The 25,085-nt window shown below is 41.0% G+C and overlaps 1 protein-coding gene across 2 annotated transcripts in view; it reads left to right on the top strand.

Annotated features, from left to right (window-relative positions):
• HSPA14 (heat shock protein family A (Hsp70) member 14) overlaps positions 1-25,085 on the top strand; it is a 580,056-nt gene that overhangs the window by 76,457 nt on the left and 478,514 nt on the right. For both annotated transcript variants that reach the window (XM_044088271.1, XM_044088270.1), the window contains exon 4: positions 1,152-1,200. In XM_044088271.1, the coding sequence (XP_043944206.1) occupies positions 1,152-1,200 (49 nt within the window). The remainder of the gene's footprint in view (positions 1-1,151; positions 1,201-25,085) is intronic.

The following is a 25,085-nucleotide window of genomic DNA, read 5'->3' as shown; positions in this document are numbered from 1 at the left end:
TTTTATCACATCATATACAACTTGTATACTTTGGGGGGGGGGGGGGGGCTGCTGTTAGATAATCAAAATCCTAGATATAGAAGATTATGAGCAGGTCACGTATCATAACCTACTTGTGCATTAGCGACATTGATAACAAAGACATTTTCTCTTGAGGTAAAGCTTGGCATCTGTGTCAAGAACACATAGTTAAAGGTTGTGATTGCAGACAGTATCATAATTCTTTGTAGCATGTAGAGCTTTATCTCCTGCAAGTATTACTATTCACAGAAAAAAGAAGCACTAAGTGTTTTGCTGCCTTTCAAAGCCGAGTGCTGTCAGAGAGACCGTGTAAAAAAATATCAATGTTTACACTCTCCTTGCTATGCCTTTCAACTGTCTAGATTTTTGCCTCAAATGTTTGGTCTTTTCCTCATAAACCTTGTAGTTTTCTGACAAATTTACTGAATTGAAATCCCTTAATAATGACATACATTTAAGGTTTGGACTTTGTATCCTTCAGAAAATGTAAGCCAACAGAAATATCCTGTTACTGTTATCAACTCTCTAAGTGTGTACATGAGGAACACCTTTTTTACCGGCACAGACAGCAGGCAGAAACAAATGCATTTTTATTCTGCCACTGTTGCTTACTGGTCAGTACTGGCAGATTTGACTGCCTAGTGTGAGACTGACCTTAACAAGTTAAGCTGGGGATGCTTGACATTTAAGATCGGATCTCACTCTATTGTGCGCATAACTTTTTGGATCTCACTCTATTGTGCGCATAACTTTTTTCAGGATATCTGAGTGTAATTGTCACACTCCATGCACTACAGATCAGTTATGTTGTACTATAAGAATAGGGAACAAGTTGTGGGGGTTCTCGGCTGGTTACTGTAGTGTGTATGTAACATTGTCTTTAGTGCCATCTTGTCTCCTTTTATCTAATCAGATAGCTCCACTTAGACACACTGCTAAGGGAAGTCTGGCCAGGCGGGAGATGCCAGCACCAAAAATACTGGAAGGGACTTGACTTTTTTGCTTTTTTGATGAGTACCTCACAGTTAAATTTTTCCTTTTGTTGTAGGTAGATGTTGCCTGAACATTTGTATTGTGATTGAAACTGGCAGCAAAACTGATGAAAATATATTTTAAACATTGTTTTTCAGTTATGATGACCCCCAAGTCCAGAAGCATGTAGCTGACAGCAAATGTTCTGTAAGTAATACTGATAGTTGTGTTTATTGTATTACTCAGTTAAAGAATAGTGGCATGTAATTGAAGTAAATCACATTGCACTGTTGTGTTTTTATGTATTTGGAATGCCACTTTAAGGTAATCAGAAGCTTGCGTTTCAGTGTTGTATTGAACACATTAAATGAGCTAGTGTAAATATACTCTGCAAATGCAGCATGGAAAATACTGTGCACCTTGTGAATAGGTACTTTTTCCATTGGAGTAGATATGTGGTCTCAAAAATATTTGCAGGTCTACAATTATTATTTTTTAAGGTTTCGGACCTACAAGAAGTTAGCAATGTACTGTTGATCTTTTCACCCTGAAGTAAGTAAGTTGCAGGAAGATCTGAGATTCTGGTTAGACTCTTTCTTTCCCAAAACCCTGCAAAAAATAAGATGATTAATAACGTGGCAGCATACCTTCTAACAGGTGACTTGAATCATCAGCTTTATTGTGGTCTATATCTGAGTACAGGGGATATACTATACTGTTGTCTAGAGTTACTAATACAAAAAAAAAAAAAATTCTGAGGCAGCTAAATTGACACAAAGAAGTACCACTGTAGTTTTAAAATATTAAGTAGAGAGGATGTAAAGTGCAGAATTAACAGAAATATTCTGTGCCATGCAGTTGGCAGTTTGATATGAATCCAGACCATCAGTTATGTTGTCATTTTTCACAGCTTTGTAACTTTGTGCAGTGGGTGAAGAGATTTTCAGTGTACAGGTTTCCAGTGCCCCTAGGTTTAAGGATGCAGTTGCAAAACATGCTCAGACATTCCACACACACCACCAAACACATCACACACAGCAGACAACACACCAGTGTCTGACAAACACAGCCCATAAGGCAAAACAATAAGCCATCACAGGCTGGGCAAGAAGGTCACGGTCAGTTGTTTGTCTGGTGCCAGAATCCACCACATCACGCGCACTTAAGTCTCTGCACAACTTCATCTGTCACCACTGGGTTTCCGGATTCTGGCCAAGACTGTCGCCTTCCCCAGTGTGCCTTTTTTAGACAATGTCCCAAAGACAAATTTTCCAGCATAAAAGATCTGTCAGAAAGCAAGTTTAAGTTCATGCCGTTTAACGCTATGAGGCTAAACCTGAAAATAGACTCACTGGAAGCCCTCCTTACACTTGAAGATGCTGATGTCTGTGCGGTCACGGAAACTTGGTTCAGGGCTGCAGAGAGCACCCCTGCCTTAAAAGGCTGTACCTCATTCCACACATTCCGACCCCAAAATGAGGTCGGTAAGAAGGGTGGTGGAGTCTCCACCTTCATCAAGGACAAACTGGTTTGCCAACATGATGCACTGGAACTTCTCCAGGTACAACTGACAGTTGGCAAGACACCCATCCAAGTTTTAGCTAGCTATAGACCCGCTTCCATGACTCAGGACACCCACTCCTCTTACCTGGATCTACTAGACTCCAACAAGGTACACCCTAACACTGATCCTGGTGACTTCAACTATCCCACCATAGACTGGGTGAACTGTTCTTGCACTAATGCACTGTCTCAACGATTCCTCGACTTCAGTTCTAAAGTACTAGACCCGCTCGTCTCATCCCCTACTAGGGGAGATAACATTCTGGACTTGGTTCTCACCAACATGGGTGATTGCTGCACCATTCCCATAGTATGCTTCTCTGGTCAAATCAAATCAGATAATTGTCTTATTCAAAGTTTCTATCCCACCTAACCCCTCCACCGAAATCAAGCTAAAAAACTTCTCAAAAGCTAACTACAGCCTCCTAAGGGAGGGTATCTGTAGCTTCACACCACCACCCCCTCCCCAGAGGATGCAGACAACTATGCTGAACAGTACCCCAATGCAGTTTACAAGCACCTGTACAACTGCATGGACTCAGCCATACCCACTAGTACCTGAAACCTGCTCCTCAAGGAAACACAAACCTGCTTGGTGGACATACCCTATCAACAAGCTTTACAAAAAAAGGAAGAAACTGTTGTCCAGGAATAAAAGGGAACAAATTCCAAATTGGAAAACTCCCTCCTTAGCCTGAACAAGCAAATTAGATCACTACTGAAAACCTCCAAGACTAATTATGAATCGAAACTAGCCTCCATAACAAAGGGAAAAGTTTTCTTTAGTTAAGTCAGGAACCTCCATGGCAAAGCCCAGTTTGGTCCGAATTAGTACTTAACAGTATCACTTACACATCCTGTTGAGTTAGCCAACCTGTTATTAGATGGGTTCAGCGCAAACTTCACCACCCTGCCCCCCCCCCCCCAAGGCCCTTTTGACATCCCCAGTACTTGTCCCACACCTCTCATCGCCGTAGATTGTGTTACAGGGCCTATCCAAGGCAAAAAAACGCGGCCTCCATGTGACCTGATGGTGCAGAATACATCCTGGGATACTATCTCCAGCAATAACTGGCTTCGCCACTGAGTACCCTATTCAGCCACAGCCTAAGTACTGGCTTCATTCCAGCAGAGTGGAAAACCGCCATTGTCATCCTCTTGCACAAAGGTGGTGCTACTACAGACCCTGGAAACTATTGCCCCATTAGCTTGACAAGTCTGATCTGTAAAGCTATGGGAGCGTATTATTATGGATCTCATAAACAAGGACATAGGCAATCTCTAAGCACTTGACCCCACCCAGTTTGGATTCATTAAGGGCAGATCTTGCCTGCTGAACCTGGTTGACTTCTTTGAGACTGTCACCAAGTCCCTGGATGAGAGAGAGTCCGTACAGACAGCTTACCTTGACTTGGCCAAGGCCTTTGACACAATCTTCCATTAGGGGATTATCAAAAAGCTAATGTAACTTGGTGTAAATCCCTGTCTCATCAGGTGGTTGGTTAACTGGCTCACCTACAGGACCCTCAAAATCAAAATAGGCACCTCCACCTCTGATAGCAGACCTGTCACTAGTGGAGTTCCCCAGGGATCTGTCCTGGGACTCCTACTGTTTGGCATCTATTTCTCAGAGGTACAGGCAAAGACAAAAGGCCTTTGGCTGACCAAGTTTACAGATGAGTAAGTTGGGTGCTGTCATTGACTTCCCAAATGATGTTAACATACTGCAAGAGGGTTTTACAGCAACTAATGACTGGTGCCAAAAGTCATGGCCTCATGCTAAATGCAGAAAAAATTTATCCTCATACCCATTATCAAAAACACGACCCCTACTGTTTACTACATCAACAGCAACCCCCTAAGCACACAACCTGTGGTGAGAGACCTGGGCACTTAGGTTGATCACCACCTCGCATTCGACCATCATGTAGCGGCAGTGGTCAGAAAAGCCTTTTACTTGGTTCATCTCACATCTCACAAGTAAAGGGATTTCATCCAGGAAAAAAGGTTATTACTTCTCTATACTTCTCCCTCATTAGACCAATAATTGAGTATTACTTCCCGTTTGGAATGTACCTCTCCAAACAGCTGCACCAACTGGAAAGGCCACTGAAATATCTCACAAAGAGAATCCATGGCCTCCAACACCTGTCCTATGCAGACAGGCTCAAATCACTATCATTCTACTCAGTATTGTACAGATCGCTCAGGGGTGATCTGTGTCTCTCCTACGTGGTAATCTTGGACCCTGCCTTACTAGAGATGCTCCATATCTGTAAGTCCTAACTCCTCCCACACTGCCCGCTCAAAAGACCTGAACCTAATATGTGACATTAACAAAACCTGCTGGAGAGACAGGTTTGTCTCTCAGAGGGTGCCCCGTCTGTGGAATAGACTTCCCATACACGTAAAACAGAGCACCTCACTGACACTGTTCAAGCGCAGCCTTGATGAGTGGATGGGAAACCTCAAATTCGTCCCCACTAATTATCACATTAATATACTAAGCATGCAATCAGTCGTGAGGAACTTGGGCACCCAGGTTGATAGCAACCTGACCTTTGACCACCACATTGCCTCCATTGTACAGAAGGCTTTCTACATGGCCCACCTCATAAGTAAGGGTGTTTCATCCAGGAACAAGTAGGTCATAACATCCCTGTGTTCCTCCCCTATCAGACCCATTATCGAGTATAGTGCCCCCTTTCGCATGTACCTTGCCAAGCACATGCAGCAGTTGGAGAGACCACAGAGATTCCTGACCAGAACAATCCAGGGTCTCAAACACCTGTCCTATACAGATAGACTGAGTAGAGGGACAGGGCTTTTAGCCTAATACAGACTGCTCAGAGGTGACCAGTGTTTGGCATACAAGGCCATTTCAGACCCAGCCTTGATGGGAGTTGCTGCATATCCATAAAACAAACTCCACTTGCGCAACCTGCACACAAGGCTTTAACCTGGTTTGTGACATTAATAGAACTTGTTGGCTGGATAGATTTGTGTCCCAAAGACTCCCCCATCTGTGAAATAGACTCCCTCCCCATGTCAAGCAGAGTACCCCTCTAGCCCTCTTTAAGAAGAACCTGGACGATTGGATGGGAAACGGAAAATATACCCCTGGGATCCCACCTGTGTCCCTGCTGGACAGGGGGAAACAGGTGCTGACTTTGAGGGAACATGGGCAAAATTCTTGGCTAGACTTATAAGGGACTCCGGGCCAATAGCCTAGTATCATCCTATGAACCTAGGGGTTCCACCTGTGTCCCTCATTGACAGGAGTGACAGGTGCAGACTGAGGTTTCTTTTTGGGGATAAACTCTTGGCTAGACTTGTAAGAGCCCCAGGGCCATTAGCCTAGTAACCTCCTATGATCCTATGAAGACCAGAGCAGAGTACTCGCTAAATAGTTTTTCCTGATTTGAAGACTCCACATATTTCACCTCTCTAGCTAACAGCCAGAGGTGTTAGTTTTCACTCTTCAAGAGCCTTATTCTTGTTGCTCCTACTTTGCTGCTACCTTTTTTAGTGGACTCCTACAGTTTAGATACATACATACATTGGCCTGACTATGGACTACCTTCCTGCACAAGGCTTCCTTCTCTGCTCCGCCTCCAACAGATACAGTTCGCATTCTTTGGGGGCCTTACTAAGTATAAGCTCCAACCCACCACCACCACGGTTCTCTTGATCTATAGTCTATCATGTATTCTGTCCAGGTTGTCAAATTGGAAAGGTTACTTCCTTGGTAAGACCCCACAGCACTTACTGGTACAATAAGGTAGGTCAGGTCAACTCCCGAATATCTGAATTGCACTTTGGCAAGTTTTCTAATACATTGTTTGTCCCTTCACAAGTCATACAATTGTGTGGATCATATTAAACTGACACTTTTAATATGATTTAATTTACCCTAATGCAGTTTAGTAAAAATACAGGAGTCAGTAGAACAAATTGAACTTTGACCATTGCCTAGGAGTTAAGAGCACTGAAGTGTCAAGTCCTGGATGCAGAATATTCAAATAATTTGTCTCCTTGGTGGGTATTGTACACTCTCTGGTTTGCATATGGAAAATTATATATTTTCTGTTTTGGTAGTACAGGTTACTAATTGTCCGACATGTTGTGGACATAGTTATGTAAATGTTAAATCAGTATTGAACAGGCTTCACCCGAAACTGAATTTGAGGACAGGTTTTGGTAGTACAGGATCTTTTGGGTACTTATCTGCAGATTGTTCTGCCATATGCTGTTATCCTTTCTACACACACACACACCTGAATGCATTTGTTTTTATTTGTCATAGATTGCAGGGCTAACTTTTATGTTTTCTTCTTTCAAAAATCCCCTTTTTTGTGTTAAGGATTTAAAGCAGAATGTCTTTGGATTATAGGGGTAGTGGGACAGTATGGCTTTTACTTTTTCCCTAGAAATACATATTATTCACACAGTGCCTTTCTCTTGTAAGCCCTTATCACATACATCTGTAATGGCACTGAAAGCATTCAGTGAAATGCAGAGTTCTGTTTCCACTTTAAACAAGCCAGATGAACCAGTGAACTTGCATGGTGTTTATTTAGGTGTATTTCAGCCCACTGAAGATTTGCAAGAACAAGTGAAACTGTTACTTGATGGTTTTAACCCTGCCTGAACTTTCTATTCATTCTTTTGCTTTTATGTAGCTGACTCTCTTATGCTCTTTTATCCAGTATTGTACTAGAAAAAGAAGAGAAGCAGGAAGACTTTCTCATAAATTCGAGTGTTCTCATTTTCTTCCACCTGGTTTTCAGCCTTCTGTATCTAATCATTGGTGAGGTTCCCAGTAACACTGCTTGTTCCCGTTTCCTGCTTATCCTTTTCTTGTATATGCCTTTACTGTCTTCCTAACACTTGTTCACTGCCATGTCCACATATTCCCGACTTACCCTACCTCTCCTGCTTCCTCCTTTGCCCTTTTCAGTTTTTGTCCAGCTGTGTATACATATTGTCCAAATACCCTGCTTTATGATCTGTGCCAAACCTGACCACTATACATAAAACTTGGCTTCCTTTTGAAATATCAGCACTCAAAATACTGAGTGCCAAAAAAAGACTGAAAACCCAGAGAAGAGTGAATATTGAAAATTGCACTTCTCTTTGCATGGTCTTTTTGCAGGGTCTATATTATAACGGTGTAAAATCAGAATTTCAACTGCTCACGAGTGAAAATGCAAATACTCGATGTTGGTATTTTATGATCGCACTTCGCCCTTTCCTCACTGTAGTGCGATCTCCGAGTTGGAATATATATTTTGGGGGGTGGGGGTGCAGCCCCCCACAATAGCGATTTCGAGTATTTGCATTTTCGCTCGTGAGCGGTCAACATTCTGATTTTTCGACATTATAATATAGACCCTTTTTGGAGGGGAGCCCCTCTTTCCCCCTTCCCCTGAAACTTTTATATACCAGCTCAGAGATTGTCATACTTGGGGTATATATGTATGTATATATATATATATATATGTATGTATATATATATATATATATATGTACAGTCTTCTGGTCATTCATTCTCTGCATTTCAAGATTCACTCTATGGGTCCCAAAATTTGAAATGGTTACCTAGTATGACTGTACACTGTACCAAATAGGCTTGATAAATTGTAGTGATGCCCAGTGAGTTATGCATGTGCTTGTTCATTCTGTTTTATAAATTAGATTCAAAATATAATGTAGATGAATTTGTATGTTTAACTGTGGATTGTACACCATTCATTTTTATTTGTGGTACCTTATTTATTTTCTCTGGTGCTTATTAGTTGGTCTTATCAGAAAATTGGCTTTCAGTTCAGTGTAGTGTACATATTGGTTAACAAGCAGTGTTTCAGTAGTAAGATTTTTGCCACACAGATCCATAGTTTGAGATTCTGTCTTGATGCATGCTATGAGCTGTTAACAAGATGCTTTTCTTGTAGTCCATATTTTGATTCCCTCAGCCTCTATTTCCCTGTTGTGTGACTTCATCAGAAAATGCCTATGGATAATTAAGAACGTTGGATGTTCTTCATTCCACATTGCTGCAGTCCTAACTATTGGGTAGTCCGCTGTCCAGTCGGCCCGAATACCAAAGTATATGGCTGACGTCGGTCAGGGCGCATTAAACTGACGTCAGTACGTCAGGGTACTAATGCGCATGACCGACGTCATATCCTCAGTCTTTTTTGCCGCATGGTCCGATGCAGAAGCAATTTTGCGAGTGCAGGTTGGCGTTCTGAAAGTTTCTGAAGTCAGAGTTTCAGACCGAATCAAAGTTGGCTAAGTACCCCGTTGGGGAATATTTTGGTTTTTTCTTGCCTCAGTATTTAACCGGATGTCAGAAAAAGGGAATAACTGTATTTCTTGTGGGAAACAGATACCTCATAGGGATTACCATACTTTGTGTATACCTTGTTTAGGGCCTGAGCACAACGTTGTTGGATGCCGCTCTTGTGCTAGATTTAACAAACGCACTATTAAGAGAAGGTTAGACTGTGCCAGGTTAGTTTTTGGGAAGCGTTGTAATTATAAAATGCCGTTGGATGCTCCGACGCCCGCTTCGGCCAAAAAGCGCAAGGACAAAGCAGCAAAGCCTAGAGTGGAAGAACCGACAGTCCCTGACGTCGGTTCTTTAGAAGGCTCAGTGGAGCCGGAGGGTTCTGCCAGGTGTTTCTTTGGAGTCTCAGGGAGAGACTTTATTGTTACAGGATGTATCCTCTCAGGAAGTAGGCCAGGCTGAGGGGGCTTCTCAGGTGGCTGTTCTTCCCTCTCTTCCTAAGGTGGTTAGAGCCTCCCCTTCTGTTTCCAAGGCTTCTTTGAGAGGCAGGCCAAGTTTAGCTTCAGTGGGGGTTTCTCCTAGTGCTTCAGGGTCTTTGCCTAAGAAACATATGCTTAAAATGGCAGAGGATTTGATTACTATGATTAGAGGTTCTATGCCCCTCCTGATAAGAGGCCTAGGGTGGAACCTGAGTTTGAGAGTTTTGAGCACTGTTCGAGGCTTCTGAGTCTTGGCTGAAGACTTGCAGGAGTATCCTCCTTATTCTGATTCTGATGTGGATGATTCTACTCCTTCAGCTTCTCCTCCTGAGGATTTTTCATTTTCAGAGACTCTGCATTCCATGAGGGAGCATTTTAAATGGGAAGGTCAAGATTTCTCTGATTCCAGGAAGAGGCTTAGGGAATTCTTGTTTTACCCCAGCATAGGCCTTTAGCTATACCTCCTGTTCTGAATGTGGTGGAAGATGTTTTTGCAGAGGCTTCCCTGAATCCTGATTCTTTGCCTCCTGCCCCAGTTAAACCGGATAGGTACTATAGGGTGCCTGAAGCTCATAAGTATCTTTTTAAGAGTCCTAGGGCAGACCCGAAACTGTCTCTCAGGGGCCTAAAGGTGTGAAGGCCTCTGTTGTTAAAATCCTGTTCCTCCTGATAGAGGCAAGGGCTTTGGATAGATGGGGAAAGAAAGTGTATACTTCTTCCACTTTAGCCATGAGGGCGTTGAATTGTCAGTTTCACATGTTAAAATATCAGAATTACCTCCTTTCACAATTGAAATCTAAGGTGGATGCTCTGGCAGAAGGTATTGAGTGTAAAGAGTTGCAGGATTTAGTTCATGTGTCTGAACAGGTGGGTAAACATTCCTTGCAGTGTGGTTTTGATGCTGTGCAGGCCTCCTCGAGGGTGGCTGCCACTGGTTCTGTTCTTCGTAGGCATGCCTGGTTGAGAGATCAGAATTTAGCTGAGCATGTTAAAACAAGGATTTTGGATGCTCCTTTGCAGTCTGATGTTTGGTTCGCCTGTGGAAGCAGTTTTAAAGAAAATGGAGGACAAGGCTAAGTCTATGCAAACTGTTAAGGATTTTTTGCAGGTGCAGCCTCCGAAGTTTAGTAGAAATTGGCCTACTAAGGGATGGACTTATCCTGCTTATGATTCCCAGTCTAGGGGTAGGTCTAGACGTGGTAGGGGCAGAGCTCAGGGTTCTTTTAGGCCTAGGACAGGGAGTTCCCCTGCTCAGACTTCTGGTGAGGGCAGGGGTCAGTCCTTTCGTAAGCAGATCCAATGACCTGCCTTTTCAGCTGCCAGTACATTCTCGCCTGGCAGCACCTTTGGGAGGAAGGCTGTCTCTTTTCAAAGAAAATTGGGATTTAATTACTCAAGACAGATGGGTTCTGGATATCATTCACCACGGTTACAGGTTTTATTTCCATACTTTACCTCCTTTCAAAGGCATGCCAGACATTCCTCCTCTACAAAGAAAAGAGGCTCACAAGCAAATTTCTCTGTTGCTCCAAATAGGGGCCATTCAGCCAGTTCCTGTGCCAGAAAGGGGCCTAGGATTTTATTCTCGCCTGTTCCTAGTACCGAAGAAGGGGAACACGTGGAGACCAATTTTGGATTTATCTCTCCTCAACACTTATCTGGACATTCCCAAGTTCAAAATGTTGACGTTACAACAGCTTTTACCTCTGCTGGGCAAAGATCACTGGATGGTAACTTTAGATCTCAAGGAAGCTTACCTTCATGTGCCTATAAGACTAAGTTGCAGGAAGTATCTGCGTTTTCGAGCTGGAAATTCTCATTATCAGTTCTCTGCATTGCCCTTTGGCTTATCCACTGCCCAGAGTATTCACAAAGGTTCTGGCTCCAGTGATAGCTTACTTCAGGCTAAAAGGAATTCAAATCTATCCTTACTTGGGCGACTGCCTGATTCTAGCTCAAGAAAAGGAAGACCTTCTACAGCATTTGGATTATGTCATAGCAGTGCTAAGATGCCTAGGGTATTCTGTGAGCGAAATAAAGTCCAGTCTAGTACCCTCTCAAGACATGTGCTTTCTGGGTGTGAGACTGAATACAGCAGCCCAGATGGCCTTTTTAACCCCGGACAAACAAAAGAATCTTTCCAGTTACTTCCATCAACTATCTCTTCAGTCCGGGCTGACTGCAAGGACAGTCCTTCAAGCCTTAGGGTTCATGGCATCTTGTATTCTGGTGCTTCCCAATGCCAAACTGCATATGAGGAAGCTGCAATGGTATCTCAAAATGTATGGACACAGCACTGCCAGGATTTGGACACTGTCATTCAAATAATACCTTGCATTCAAAAGGAATTTTTGTGGTGGGCTCAGGAATGTCACCTAAACAAGGGACTCTCTGTGACCCGGCCAGAGGCGAGTCAGATTCTAACGACAGATGCCTCAGACATTGCTTGGGAGCTCATCTAAATGGAAAGTGGATACAAGACAAGTGGCCTGCCAGACTACAGCATCTACATATCAACATGAAAGAGATGTTAGCAGTCCAGTTTGCATTAATGGCTTTCAAGGAGTTACTTCTTCCAGGGCAGGTGTTGATTCTAACAGACAACACAACTGTCATGTGGTACATCAACAAACAAGGGGAACACATTCTTACCCATTGTGCAGGCAAGCAATGATTTTATGGGAGACTGCGCTCAGCTTGCAACTAACTCTTCAGGCAAGGTTTCTCCCCGGACCTCAGTACTCCTTCGCAGATGTGTTAAGCAGACAAGTCATGGATCCCCTCGAGTGGAAACTGGATCTTCATGTATTTCAAAATTGACAGTGTCATGGGGAACTCCAGACATAGATCTGTTCGCTTCTCCACTAAACCACCAGCTGCCAAAGTTTTGCACAAAGAGGTTTCATCACACAGCTTGGAAAGTGGATGCTCTTTCTTTCAGTTGGAAAAATCTTCATGTGTATGCTTTTCCACCTCTGCCTCTTCTCCCAAAGGTGCTTCTAAAGGTCAGACAAGACAAGCCAAGGATGATTTTAATAGCTCCAGATTGGCCTCGGCAGCACTGGTACCCATTTCTGAGGAGTCTGGTAAGGAAGCCTCCATGGCCTTTACCCTTGATTCCACACCTGTTGTCTCAGAGGGACGGTCACCTGCTCAATGTCAAGCTTCACTCTCTTCATCTAACAGCCTGGCATATTCTGTTTTGAAAGACAGCAGGTCTCAACTTCCTCAACAAGTTTTAAATGTGATTATGGAAGCCAGAAGACCTAGTACAAGGAAAGTGTAGGCAGAAAAATGGAAGAGATTTTTAATTTGGAGTGCAGCAAACAATTTGGAGATTTCTGAGCCTAATTTGAGTGTGGCTCTTCAATATCTTACTGAGTTATTGGACAAAGGTTTGTCTTTCTCTTCCATTAAGATTCATGCTGCAGCAATTTCAGCTCACTATGATTGTGACCCACCATTGTTTTCGCATCCTTTGTTCAAGCAATTTCTTAGAGGGGCAAAGAATATAAGACCCCCACGTAGAGCTCCTACTCCTGCTTGGGATCTCAATTTTGTGTTGGAGAAACTTACTCTACAACCTTTTGAGCCTGCGGCTACTGCTGAATTGAAATACTTGTCATGGAAGACTGCTTTTTTGTTGGCCATTACTTCTGCAAGAAGGGTTTCTGAGTTGCAGGCCCTTATGGCGGTAGAGCCTTTTTTGATTTTTCATAAGGATAGGGTATCTTTACGTACTAATCCTTCCTTTATGCCTAAGGTGGTTTCTAGTGTGGCTTTAAACCAAATTATTCATTTGCCTACTTTTTATGCAGATCCTCAAAATAAAGGGGAGAAGATTTTGCACACTCTAGATGTACACAGGCAGTTGCGTTATTATTTGAGCAGGACTAAGGATTTTAGGCAGTTTCAGCAGTTGTTTGTTTCTTTTGCTTTGGGTTCGCAGGGCAAGCCTGTGTCAAAACAAACTATTTCTAGGTGGATTGGGTTTTGCATTGCATTTTGTTATTCCCATCATGGCAAGGAGATTCCAGCTGGGATTAGGCCTCATTCCACTAGGGCTACTGCCACTTCAACAGCATTTCTAAGGGGGGTGGCAACTAAGGATATTTTGGAGGCAGCTACTTGGAGTTCAGTGCATACTTTCTCTAAGCATTATCACCTTCCTCTCTACTCTAAGTCTAGGGCTGGTTTTGCCACAGCTATTTTGCAAGGCATGTTGTCAGTTCCTGCTTCCTTATGATTTGCCAGCCTCCCTTACCTCTGCTTTGGGATTCTACCCAATAGTTAGGACTGCAGCAATGTGGAATGAAGAACATTGTACAGTTTTGTACCTACCATAAATGTAGATGTTCGAGGATCCACATTGCTGCAGTCCAATTTACCCTCCCTCCTTCCCCTCTGTGTTTAGGGGTGGTTGTGTAGGTGAGGTTATTTTCTGGTAATTTTGTATATATTGTACATATTTTTGGTGCAGGTATGTTTGGAGTTTTTGGTTTTGGCCTTATCTTTTCAGGGTCTTCTGACATCTGGGGCAAGAAAAGACTGAGGATATGACGTCGGTCATGCGCATTAGTACCCTGACGTACTGACGTCAGTTTAATGCGCCCTGACCGACGTCAGCCATATACTTTGGTATTCGGGCCGACTGGACAGCGGACTACCCAATAGTTAGGACTGCAGCAATGTGGATCCTCGAACATCTACATTTATGGTAGGTACAAAACTGTACTTTAGTCTCCTCAGTGGTTTCCTGGAGCTTATGCATAATAACTGATTTAAATGTTTTTGTTCATAACTTCATAATCAAATAAATTCTGCATTTTGGTCTTCATAGGGGCCGGAGCTAGCAGGCGTAATGGCAGCAGGGTAATTTAAACACTCTGACACCAAGTTTTTTTTTCATTCAGCTGTGGTGAATCTTAGTTAAACAAGAAAATTTGTCTCTGATCATATGCTACTGCACTTAGAGGACAGAGTCATGACACTATAAACGACTATTGTAATGTGGCCAGTAGCTTGGAGGATTCTAATGGCCTGCAGGTGTGGGAAGAATTGGACACACTTGCCTCACTCACCTCCCGAATCCTGGAGGATACTGTACCAATTCAAGACTTTGCTGCTAAGAACACTGCCGACATCAAATGTCTTGCAGCCAAACAAGGCTTTATCCAGCCAGCCACCTCACTGAATTCAGCAGGGCTTCAAGTTACTCATGCCAGGATTGACAGCCATGATGAGGAAATGGCCTGCGCTACACAAAAACTAGATGATTTGGAGAATTGCCACAGACATAACCTGCATCTTCTAGAGTTAAAAGAAAGGGCCATCTGCATTTTTCACCATTAAATTCCTGGAAAGAGGGTTTGCCAGCATTTTAAAAAGAAGGTACAGCATAATTGTAGAGTATGTGCAGAGAGCATCACTGAAGTCCCCACCAGCAGGTAAACCCCTGAGGCATCTTGTCTTTCAGCTCCTGAATTATGCAGACAAGGAGGTCTTGCTGCAGACAGTCAAGGAAAGTCCACAAAGTGAAACTCATCTAAGACTTCTCCCAGTTAATACTCTGGAAAAAGGAGTTTTCTGAAGTTAGATCGTTTTATAGCATAGTTCTCTAACATTTTTTTAACTACTCATCCACAATGGTAATTATAAAGCACTAAGCACACTTTTTTATAAATCTTAGCATGGTACTAGACTTTCTTCAAAGGAACCTTCGTGCAGAAAGCTTCCCATTCTAGCTGAACAACAATACAGCACAGCTGTGGCATCCTCTATGGATATCAATCCAGCTACACTGTCATCAACTACTCCTCCACTACACAGGTCAAAGAAGGCAGCACCCCCAGGCAAGTTCACTGCTGTCTTACTGGGTAGTAGGCGACCCCCAGATAGCCCATGCATCACATGTGAACTCACCAGAAATAAAAATTGGCACATAAGGAAGCCTCCAGGCAGCATTTTGGAGTACTGATGCAAAATGACTTTGATCTCCTGCAAATACGAGAAGACAAGGATGGCACCCCTCATGTAGAATCTGCAGTCCAGGACTTTGCCAGACAGCTGGGTCTCTGTTCTTTTCCACCGCCTCCTGATAAGCCGATCACTCTTTTTTCAGTGGAAAACAATTTAATAAGGGAGGGAATAAAGGAGACAGAAAAAATGAGAAAACTGATAAAATCATGATCCACATGCTCTGTCACCTTGTGTGGACTATTGTGTGTTTATGTAAAATGTATTTTGGTACTTACCACTACGTGGTATGACCAGGATCCCCAGACTTTCCAAAGGCCAAGTTAGATATTGCATACTTTAACTTTGTGGCAGAACTTAAAACATTTTTCTCATAAGGTTCTTTTTATTTGTACTGGATTGCTATCTTTTTAATTGTACCTTAACTTGTTTGTATTTTTTGTATAATATAGTGCACACAGTTTTATCAAGTTTGGTTTCTGTACATAAATTATCATGAAGAGACTTTGTGTCAGCAGTACATTAATCATAAATGTTCGTGGCTTGGGTTCCAAATTCAAGCCCACCTCTCTAGCCAACTGGTTAGTTAAGCTAAAAACTGATGTATTGTTCTTGCAAGAAATTAAGATTTGCAAGGAATACAAATAGAGCCTTAATCATATTATGGGAAACCCTTTGCTAGCTAGCTTGGCCCCTGGGGCATTGCCATATGCTTATCTCAAGACTTAGGATGGTCCATCCTTGGTAAAAAGGCAAATCTGGAAGATGGGCTTTATCCAAAGTATGTACCGCAGAAGGGATGCTAATATTAGGTTGTATTTTTTTTTTTTAAGAATTTGTAACTGCTCTGACAGATTGTTTTTATCAGCGAGGGGGGGCACTTTGGTATCGACAGAGCCACAGTTAAATGTGAAGGTCACCTAAGAACCCAAAAGGCATTACATTCTTCTATATCAAACCTGTGCTTGACTGACATTTTGTGTATACTTTACCCCACAGACCTGGGTTATACATATTCCAGTCTAGCCAATTGTTCAGATTGCTGCTTGGAGATGGAAGTACTACCATGGTCATTTTCCGTCCACACTGGGTCCTTTTATGCTTAAGCTGGGAAGGCAGAACTACCAAGAACCCAAACAGTGGTGATTTAGACTCGCTGATTTTAGGTCACAATGAAGTGGATTAAAGAAGAAACAACCCAAATTTATCTAGCAAGGGATTCCCCACATAGCATGCCAATTTTTATTTGGTTGGGGTCCTTTAAATGGGCCAAACTGGAATGTTGGCGTGTCTGGATGCAAAAAATGAGAACATTACAAGGTAAGGTAAATCAAATCATTTTTATAGGGTTAGCCTACTGAATTTAAGGACAAGGGAGCTGTGAATGTATAGGGAAGCCAAATTCTAGTTGGGTCTTGCCATCAGGAACAGTCTACCCTCCACTAAAAAAAAAAAAAAAAAAAAAAGGTGGCATTGCAGGCCTGGATGCAGCTAGACAATCTTGGTGTTAAGGCTTAAGCAAAAACATCAATATAAAAATAGGCTGCATCCTGGAAAGAAAAGGCCTAGCATCCAACCTTAGAGAATCAGGGAATTCCTACAGTAATATATGAAATTTGTATTCTAATGGTAAGACAGGTCCTCCTGGGGAAGGGAAGACTGCAAAACTATTACTGGATTGCTCCCTCCTGAAGCTTCCTACCCAAGGATTGTAAATCTCTGATTTCATACCTGGATGTTGCCATCCTCAAAGCCCTGAATACTTTGCTTAATTTTAAAGTCCATGGGCCTGATGGTTTCAAGGCAGGACTCTCTAAACTGATCTAAGTACATATCCTTTCACTACTACCACTACTGTTCAACACTGTAATTAAAAGCGTGATGCCCCTCTCAGTGAGAAAATCCTGTATTATAATCTCACCTAAACCATTTAACAAAGAATTACAGAACTCCCTTTTTGATCAGTATAGAAGCTAAACTGTATACTAAAATCCTAGCAGAAAACTTAAAACCAATTTTCCCCAAATTAGTAGCTCTCACTCAGGCTGATTTTATAAAGAACGGATCCAGATGAGGCCACTTCCACACACTCAGTATAGCTGGAAGCCGTTAATAACTACATCCAGTCCACCACAGCAATATTGGTGAACTTTGAAAAAGTATTTGTCATTACCAAATGGCACTACATTTGGTGGAGTATACAAGCCCTTTAAGGCTCATCCTTTGCCACTGCTTTAACAGGGGAGGTGGCCTTGCCATTGTTCCCCTTGGAGAAAGGTATGAGACAGGGCTGCCCACTCTCCCTGTATTTATTTCTCTTTAACCATGGAACTATTGTCAGGCATAATATGATCGTGTTTGTACTTAAAGGCATGGGAAATAATGGGCATGGAGACCAGAATTTTTGTTAGCATATGACTTTGTTCTCTTCACTGAAAGCCTTGTACATGATATCCCAATCCTGTGAGATCTGTTACAGCAGTTTGGAAACTGGTCAGGATTAACAGTGAACCAAGACAAGACTCACTGATTCCCAACCAACAGTTCAGTGGACAGACTTTGAGACGGCCACTGGGGGACATCATTATAGTGGTGTACATAATTGCCTGAGTACCATGGTATTACAGTATGCCCCAGTACTGCTGGAATGGTTTGTAAGTTCATAGGTTTACGTTAGGCTAATGACAACCAGGGTCTTTATAACCTAGCCATTTAGGAGGCATTCAGGGGTTGTAACCCAGTCCAATTTTGTCCTTGAGTACCTTGAATGCCTATATGGTGGGGTTAATAAGGCGGTAGCTAAGGGTTATGAGGGGGGTGGTGTGTTAACTTGAGATTAATTTAAATACTCTCTACCTCTGTCCATGGGAGTGAGTTGGGGTTTCCCATCCAGTGATCAAATTTTTGTTTGAAAAGGACGAATTCTGCTTCATGTGGATGTGCAGCTTATTCCATAGTGCAGAGATCTTTTGAGACACACAGCAGTGTTTTTAGTAGGCTCTGTTTATGTTGCAGGCAAAGTTCCGGTCCTTGGATCAAGCATTTCTGGTGCTGTTTTGTGGATGTGCGAGTAATCCATCATAACTAGATTTGAGGATGCTTTGTATGACGGGCATAGATTGGAGCTCAGTAACCTGTAAGAGACCTGAGTACAGAGAAAGGGCTGTAAGATGATGAGTGTATAACAGGGGATTCATATCCTGGATACTCCTGGTGAGGAACCCTTGAGAATGTTCCAACTGTTGCAAGTGCCTGGTTAGGTGCATGCCAAAAGGGGCATTGTACTTTATTGAAATGATGGGTCTCATACGGGCTGAGTAGTGTGGTACTGTAATGTGTTTGGACCTGGAAGTCATACCTTTGCTTCTGAGTTGGGTGATTTGGAAGGGGATTTTTACTGTATCAGCTATATGTTGGTCGAAGACCTGATTACTGTATTTATTATTTATTTTATTTTACACTTGATTACCGGGAAAGTCCGACTGGACACTGGTCCTTTTTCAGCAGAGGCATGGATAAAAGCTCCTCATAATACATATATAGTTAAACATTTCAGTACAGTTTGTATCACAGTAACATACAGGTGAGGGCAGAAACCATATAATGAAGCATTCGGGTACATTTTTCTTAGGGTGAAATAGAAAACTGTATAACTTCTGTAGGGAGACAGATGGTGAATGCATTCATGGAATGTTTCTTAACAAATAGCATTTCATTCTCATCAGAGTTTGAAAGTCCTTATCAGAGTTTGAAAATCCTTAATGTTTTTAGAGAATTTAAAGTCAGCCTAGAAGAAGTAATAGTATCATCTGAGAAAGACAGTTTAGTCAGGAGCAGTGCATGGGCATGTCCATTTTTTGGTTGTGAGCTTTTAGCAGTTTTTGAACCGAGATAAGGCTGTGGTTGATGTTATGTTAGGAGGTAGTGCATTCCAAATTTTAGCTATATCATTTTGGAAGAGGGATTGACTAGCAAGATTTTTGGCTGCAGTTGTCTTTATTGGGGATTTATTACTAGAGTGTAGAGCTCTGGCACTGGAGTATGGCTGCAGTAGGTTTTGCAGGGCAGGTGTATTCTGTGGTAGATAGAATATTTTCTGGGCCGTGGTTAGTTGGTTATGTAGTAGGAGTTGAGAAAATTCTAACCAGTTGAGTTGCTTGAGTGCTGCACATTCGTGTGACCTAAAGGGTGAGTTTGTGGCAAACCTGACGATTTGTAACAGGAGTCAAGTTTTGCTAACTCAGATTTTCTTAGGTTAGTGAATATGGGTGATGGATAGAGTAGATCTGTGATCAGGTGGGATTGGGCAGTAGTAGATTTTGTGTTTTTTGTAAGATAGTGCTTGGTCCTGTACAGTGCACCTAGTGTTTTTTGTGTACTGCCCCCCCCCCATCCTACATATATTCCCAGATCCCTAACTACTGGGTCAACTCTTAGGGGTGTTTTATTGATGGAGTAATTAAATTGGGTGGATGATTTCTCAAAGGGCATTATAATGCATTTCTTTGCAGTGAGTGAGGTGTTTTGGCACCTGTCATTTATTTGTGTTGGATCCTCTTGTAAGATGTTGGAGTTGTGGAGGGAATCTGTAATAGCTCCTAATTTACAGTAATCTGTGAACTTGGACAGAAGCCTTTGACATTATCCTTGACTTCTGAGAAGTAGATGCCAAAGAGGAGTGGGCCCAACACTGAGCTTGGGGTACTCCACTGGTGACCAGTCTCCTGGTTGAGACAATCTGTGAGCTAGACAGCAAGGAGTTGTGTAGGGGCTATGTCTGGTTCTGAGAAATTGTCAACAACACCCGAGGAGGGTGGGGAATTGAATGCTTTGGCCGGTTCAAGTTAGGTATGCACCATTTATCCCCTCATCTGTTGCCTTGGTGAACCTCTTGAAGTCTGAGGTTCAGTGAGCAAGAACTTCCCTCAACAAAGCCAAAGCAGTATGGGTACAATGTCCTTGTTAATCATTTCCATGATAATTTGTTTCATGGCTTTGCATATTACACTTGTCAGACTGATGGGTCTGTTGTTCCTTGGGTGGTCCACCCTTATGATGAGGGTTGACTATTGCAGCCCTCCATTAACTTGGCACATAACCTGTTTTGAGAATGTAGTTGAAGTGCCTCAAGCGATAGGCCATTTAGGAGGCATCCAGGGATATTGTCGGTGCCCATGAAAGCAGTGTTTTTGTCCTTAAGTTCCAGCACAACCTGCTTTCTGTTGATAGTTGGGGGGGTATGCTAGAAGGGATTTCACAGGGTGTAGTGGAGGTGAAGTTAAAGCTAAATTTATCAGTTAGTAGATTCACTAGGTCATCCTGGTTGGTGAAGGTTGTGCCACTTGCCACCAATCTGAAATCCCTGTGGAAGCACTTATTTGTACAGGTGCATGCCTGGAAGAAGTTACACCTCTCATGTTGGGGCAGAATTTCTGCACTACAAATGATTCACCCCAAATTGCTGTACATATTACTCCATCTTCCCACCCCTCCTACCTCTCCCCTTCTTAAGGAAAGTAAGGAAGTTAATCGTAGAGTTCATCTGACATGGGAAGAGGCTATCCCTTCCCCAATTCAGCATTATTTACCTGAAAGAAACAATAAGGAGGACTAGTTTGGTGTAATGCATATTGCCAGAGCTGCATCTTAACAGCCCTGCCTATTACACGAGACCTACAGCCTCACTGTGGATGGAAATAGATGAAAGTTTATGTAGTGTGTATGTGTGTGTGTGTGTCTGTGTGTGTGTGTAATATCTAGTATGTGTATACATTATATATATATTTATATGTATATATATAGGTGTATGTGTATATGTGTGTGTATATATATATATATATATATATATATATATATATATAATATGTGTATATAATATTGTGTGTGTGTGTGTGTGTGTGTGTGTGTGTGTGTATATATATATATATATATATATATATATGTATATATATATATATATATATATGTGTATGTGTATATGTGTGTGTATATATGTATGTATTTATATATGTATATATATGTATATGTATATATATATATAATGTAGGTGTATGTATGTATATATATATATGTGTATATAATATAGTGTGTATGTGTGTGTGTGTGTATATATATATATATATATATATATATATATATATATATATATATATATATATATACACATGTGTATGTGTGTGTGTGTATATGTATATATGTATATATATATGTGTATATATATAATATGTATATATGTATATATATATATATATATATATATATATGTATGTGTATATATATGTATATATGTATGTGTATATATATGTATATATATATATATATATATATGTATATATATATATACACGTGTGTGTGTGTGTGTATATGTATATATATTTTTGATTGATTGATATAGGTACTGAGGTTTTTAGTAAACGAGATGCTTTTTTTCCACCAATTTTGAAAAGTGGTTTTATCAACTCCAGTAATTTGGCATCTGAAGTAGACCTGGTGACTAGCAAACATGTTATTACAGAACAATATTGTTCCTTTGACATGAGTTCAGACTGTTTTAAATTAAAAAAGATATTAGAAGACAACTGGAAAGTTATCAAAGGAAACCAGGATATTACTAAAGTAGTGGGGTGTAAACCCAATTTTGTGTTTACTTAAAATAATTAGTTAAAAAACATCTTTGAGAGAGCTAGTTCTGTGGAACAATTTCTGTTCATGACAAACTGAATAAGAGGGTATGTTTAGATGCAACAATTGCACCATATGTCGTTTTATTTCTGAAGGTCCATTTATTAATGTTATTACTAGTGACAGGATTTTAGAAGTGAGAGGTTATGTTGATTGCAACAGTAGTGGACTTATTTATATTGCTTTATGTTCCACGTGCCCATCTTTCTATGTTATGACCACTAGGAGTTTGGGCACACGAGTTAAAGAACATTTATATGCCATTAAGATCAAGAACCATAACAATGCTTTATTTAGACATTCAGTTTCTTGTACTGGTTTTAAAAAATTTATGTTTACTGTGTTAGAGACATGCATTAATGATGGTAGGGCTGGTGACTTTAAGAATTTTGTTGAACAGCGAGAGGTCTTATGGCAGATAAAACTTTTTCAGATAACCCTCCTGGGTTAAATGATACTATTAATCTGAAATGTTTTTAAAACATCGAAAATTATCTATTTCAAAAAATCTAGACAGGAATAAGTTGCTTGAGTTATTTTGTGTTTGACTCTTTTTTAGTCAGTTTTACCATTGTCTTTTTAATGTTTTATGAGCAATTAAGTAATTTACCATGTGATGTATTTATCAATTACTTGTTGTATATAAGGATGCCTTTGCATGTGATTTTTGTATTCTGATGAAGTTATTTACGAAAGCGGAGATTAAATTGACCTATACGCTATTTTGTGACTGTTGCTGTGCTTTCTCTGCCTTTTGTTTCTTTGTTTTGGTTCTTTTAGTAGCTTTTTGTTTTGTGTAGTTTTCATTGAGCTACCTATGGCAGAGATAGCAGACGATACTTTGCTGAACATGTCTGTTCATTCTACTCCTTCCACTGGGGCTGACAAAGCCGGAGATTTATTAATCTCAACGTTAATGGATATACAACTATCGTTGAAATTTTTGGTCACTAAAGCGAAAGCAACGGAGAATCTACTGCAGGCTTCTAGCCCAACTGGTTCTAACGAAGAACTAGATACTGTCATCGATTTGGAGGGATCTCCCCACGGAAATCTTAGGAGCTTGAACCGGAGCATGAACCGGAAACCGAACAAAACTACCAGATGTAACAGCGGAAGAGCATGCTGTTTCCAGCTCCTTAACCGTGATGTTAATCCCTTTGCAGTCTTACCCGTGGCGTTCCTGATATCAGCCGGGGACATCAACATCCAGCGTGACTTGCTTTTGAAGCTTATTAAAAGGTACAAATCTTTAGAGATCGAAAATCACTATTTTTCTAGATGTATAGAACTGGGGGTTGTTCCTAAGGGCCTCCGGTTCTTTAAATGTCCTAATGGTATTAATACCGGACACCCGTTTTTCTGTACCTTAGTTAACTTTTTCAATGAGGCAGGAGTTCGTTTTTTACACCTGCTCATTGATAACAATGTTAACAAAATGAATTTGCTAACCAAGGAGATTAAGGAATGTGAGGTTTTCATTAAGAATCGGCTATCTGAGGGTCGTTTTAAAACCTTGTTTGGTTCTTTAAGTAACGAATTAAATGTGCACATTAATGAGGTGACCTCGAAAGAAATCTAAGTTGGATCGTGACATCAATGCTTACGATCAGAAAATTACCTATAATTACTTTGTTCCTGGCTTCCGTAATTCTCACGGTTTCTAAGCAAAGGTCTTACTTTGCTCAACAGTCAAATAATTAGATCCTCACATGTTGTTAAGCGTTTTCAAAATCAAGTTGACACTTTTTCCAACAGTTGTTCTAATTATAATACATCTCTTTTCCTCCCTTGGTGTAGGCTTCTGTTTTTGAAAACAGATATCAGTAAAGACAAGCCTTTGGACTGCGATGACATTGTTACTGTGAATGAACCATCTAGTGGCCACACGAGTAATTTTACTGACCCTGTGGTCATTATTTCCAACAAAAAAGATAAAGCAGTGACTTTACCATCCGATAGTTCTTCCAAAAAGAATAGTGTTAATTCTTTTGGTAAGAGCTCTGTGTTGACCCGAAGCAGGACTTTTTTGGGTTGAGTTAGTCAGGGGACGAGGAATAACTGACCGTCTGGACGACTTTGATATTATTAACTTGACTGACTTTTCTTTCACTGATGTTGAACTATCTGTATTAAAATATGGTTTAAATTTCATTCCTAGCCGAAAGGCTGATTATAGTAGAACCATTGTTGACATCAAAAAATTTACTAGGCAATTAAATCTGTCTTTCTTGATGCATGGTATTTCTGACAATCATAATATTGTTAAAAAACCTTCCAGTTTTGTTCCTAATTTACATCACACGATTAAGTCTTATGAAGAATCATGTATTAATGATGTAAATTTATTGTTTAGCAAACAACATATTCATCAAAATAATTTAGAACACTCAGAGAGGCAAGCACTTAAACATCTAAAAGAGTTAGCGACCACTTTTAGGTTTATGAAAAGTGATAAGGGCTCTAACATAGTGGTAATGAAGCATAATGATTATTACAAAAAAATGTCTGACATTCTGGATAACAACTGTGAATATGAGACCATTGCACTGTTTGACATTTTGAAATGTTTTAAAAAAGTACATTCTTACATTTATGGCCTTAATGTGTGGGAAATTACTTTTAGTTTATACAACTTTTGTGGTTGATAACCCCAAGATTGGGGTTATTTTGGGATTCGAAAACCCACAAAATGTGTTAAACCCCCTCTACGCCCAATTGTGTCATCTCCACATTCTGTCACAGAGGGTCTTTCATTATTTATAGACAGCATGTTGGGGCCTTTGATACACAGCCTTCCTTCATAAAAGACTCTTGGCACTTTCTGAATAAGGTAAAAATTTTTCATGAAGAGAACATTTTGACCCCACAAACACATTATTTTTACATTGGATGTTAATTCACTTTATACTTGCATACCCCATTCTGATGGTGTTGAAGCAGTACGTGGTTTTAGTTTCAAAGAAACTTTTGAATAGTTCTCAGGTTTCTTTAGTGTGTCGTTTTTGGATATTATTTTAGAAAATAACTTTTTCTTGTTTAGGAACAATTACTTTAGACAAAAGCGTGGGGTGCTATGGGCTCCCCAGCTGCCCCAGCCT

Source organism: Protopterus annectens, chromosome 11.part0 (genome assembly GCF_019279795.1).
Source record: "Protopterus annectens isolate FY-2018-M chromosome 11.part0, PAN1.0, whole genome shotgun sequence".
Lineage (NCBI taxonomy): Eukaryota > Metazoa > Chordata > Ceratodontiformes > Protopteridae > Protopterus > Protopterus annectens.
The sequence above is the reverse complement of the archived record's forward strand: the minus strand, read 5'-3'. Positions and strand labels throughout refer to the sequence as shown.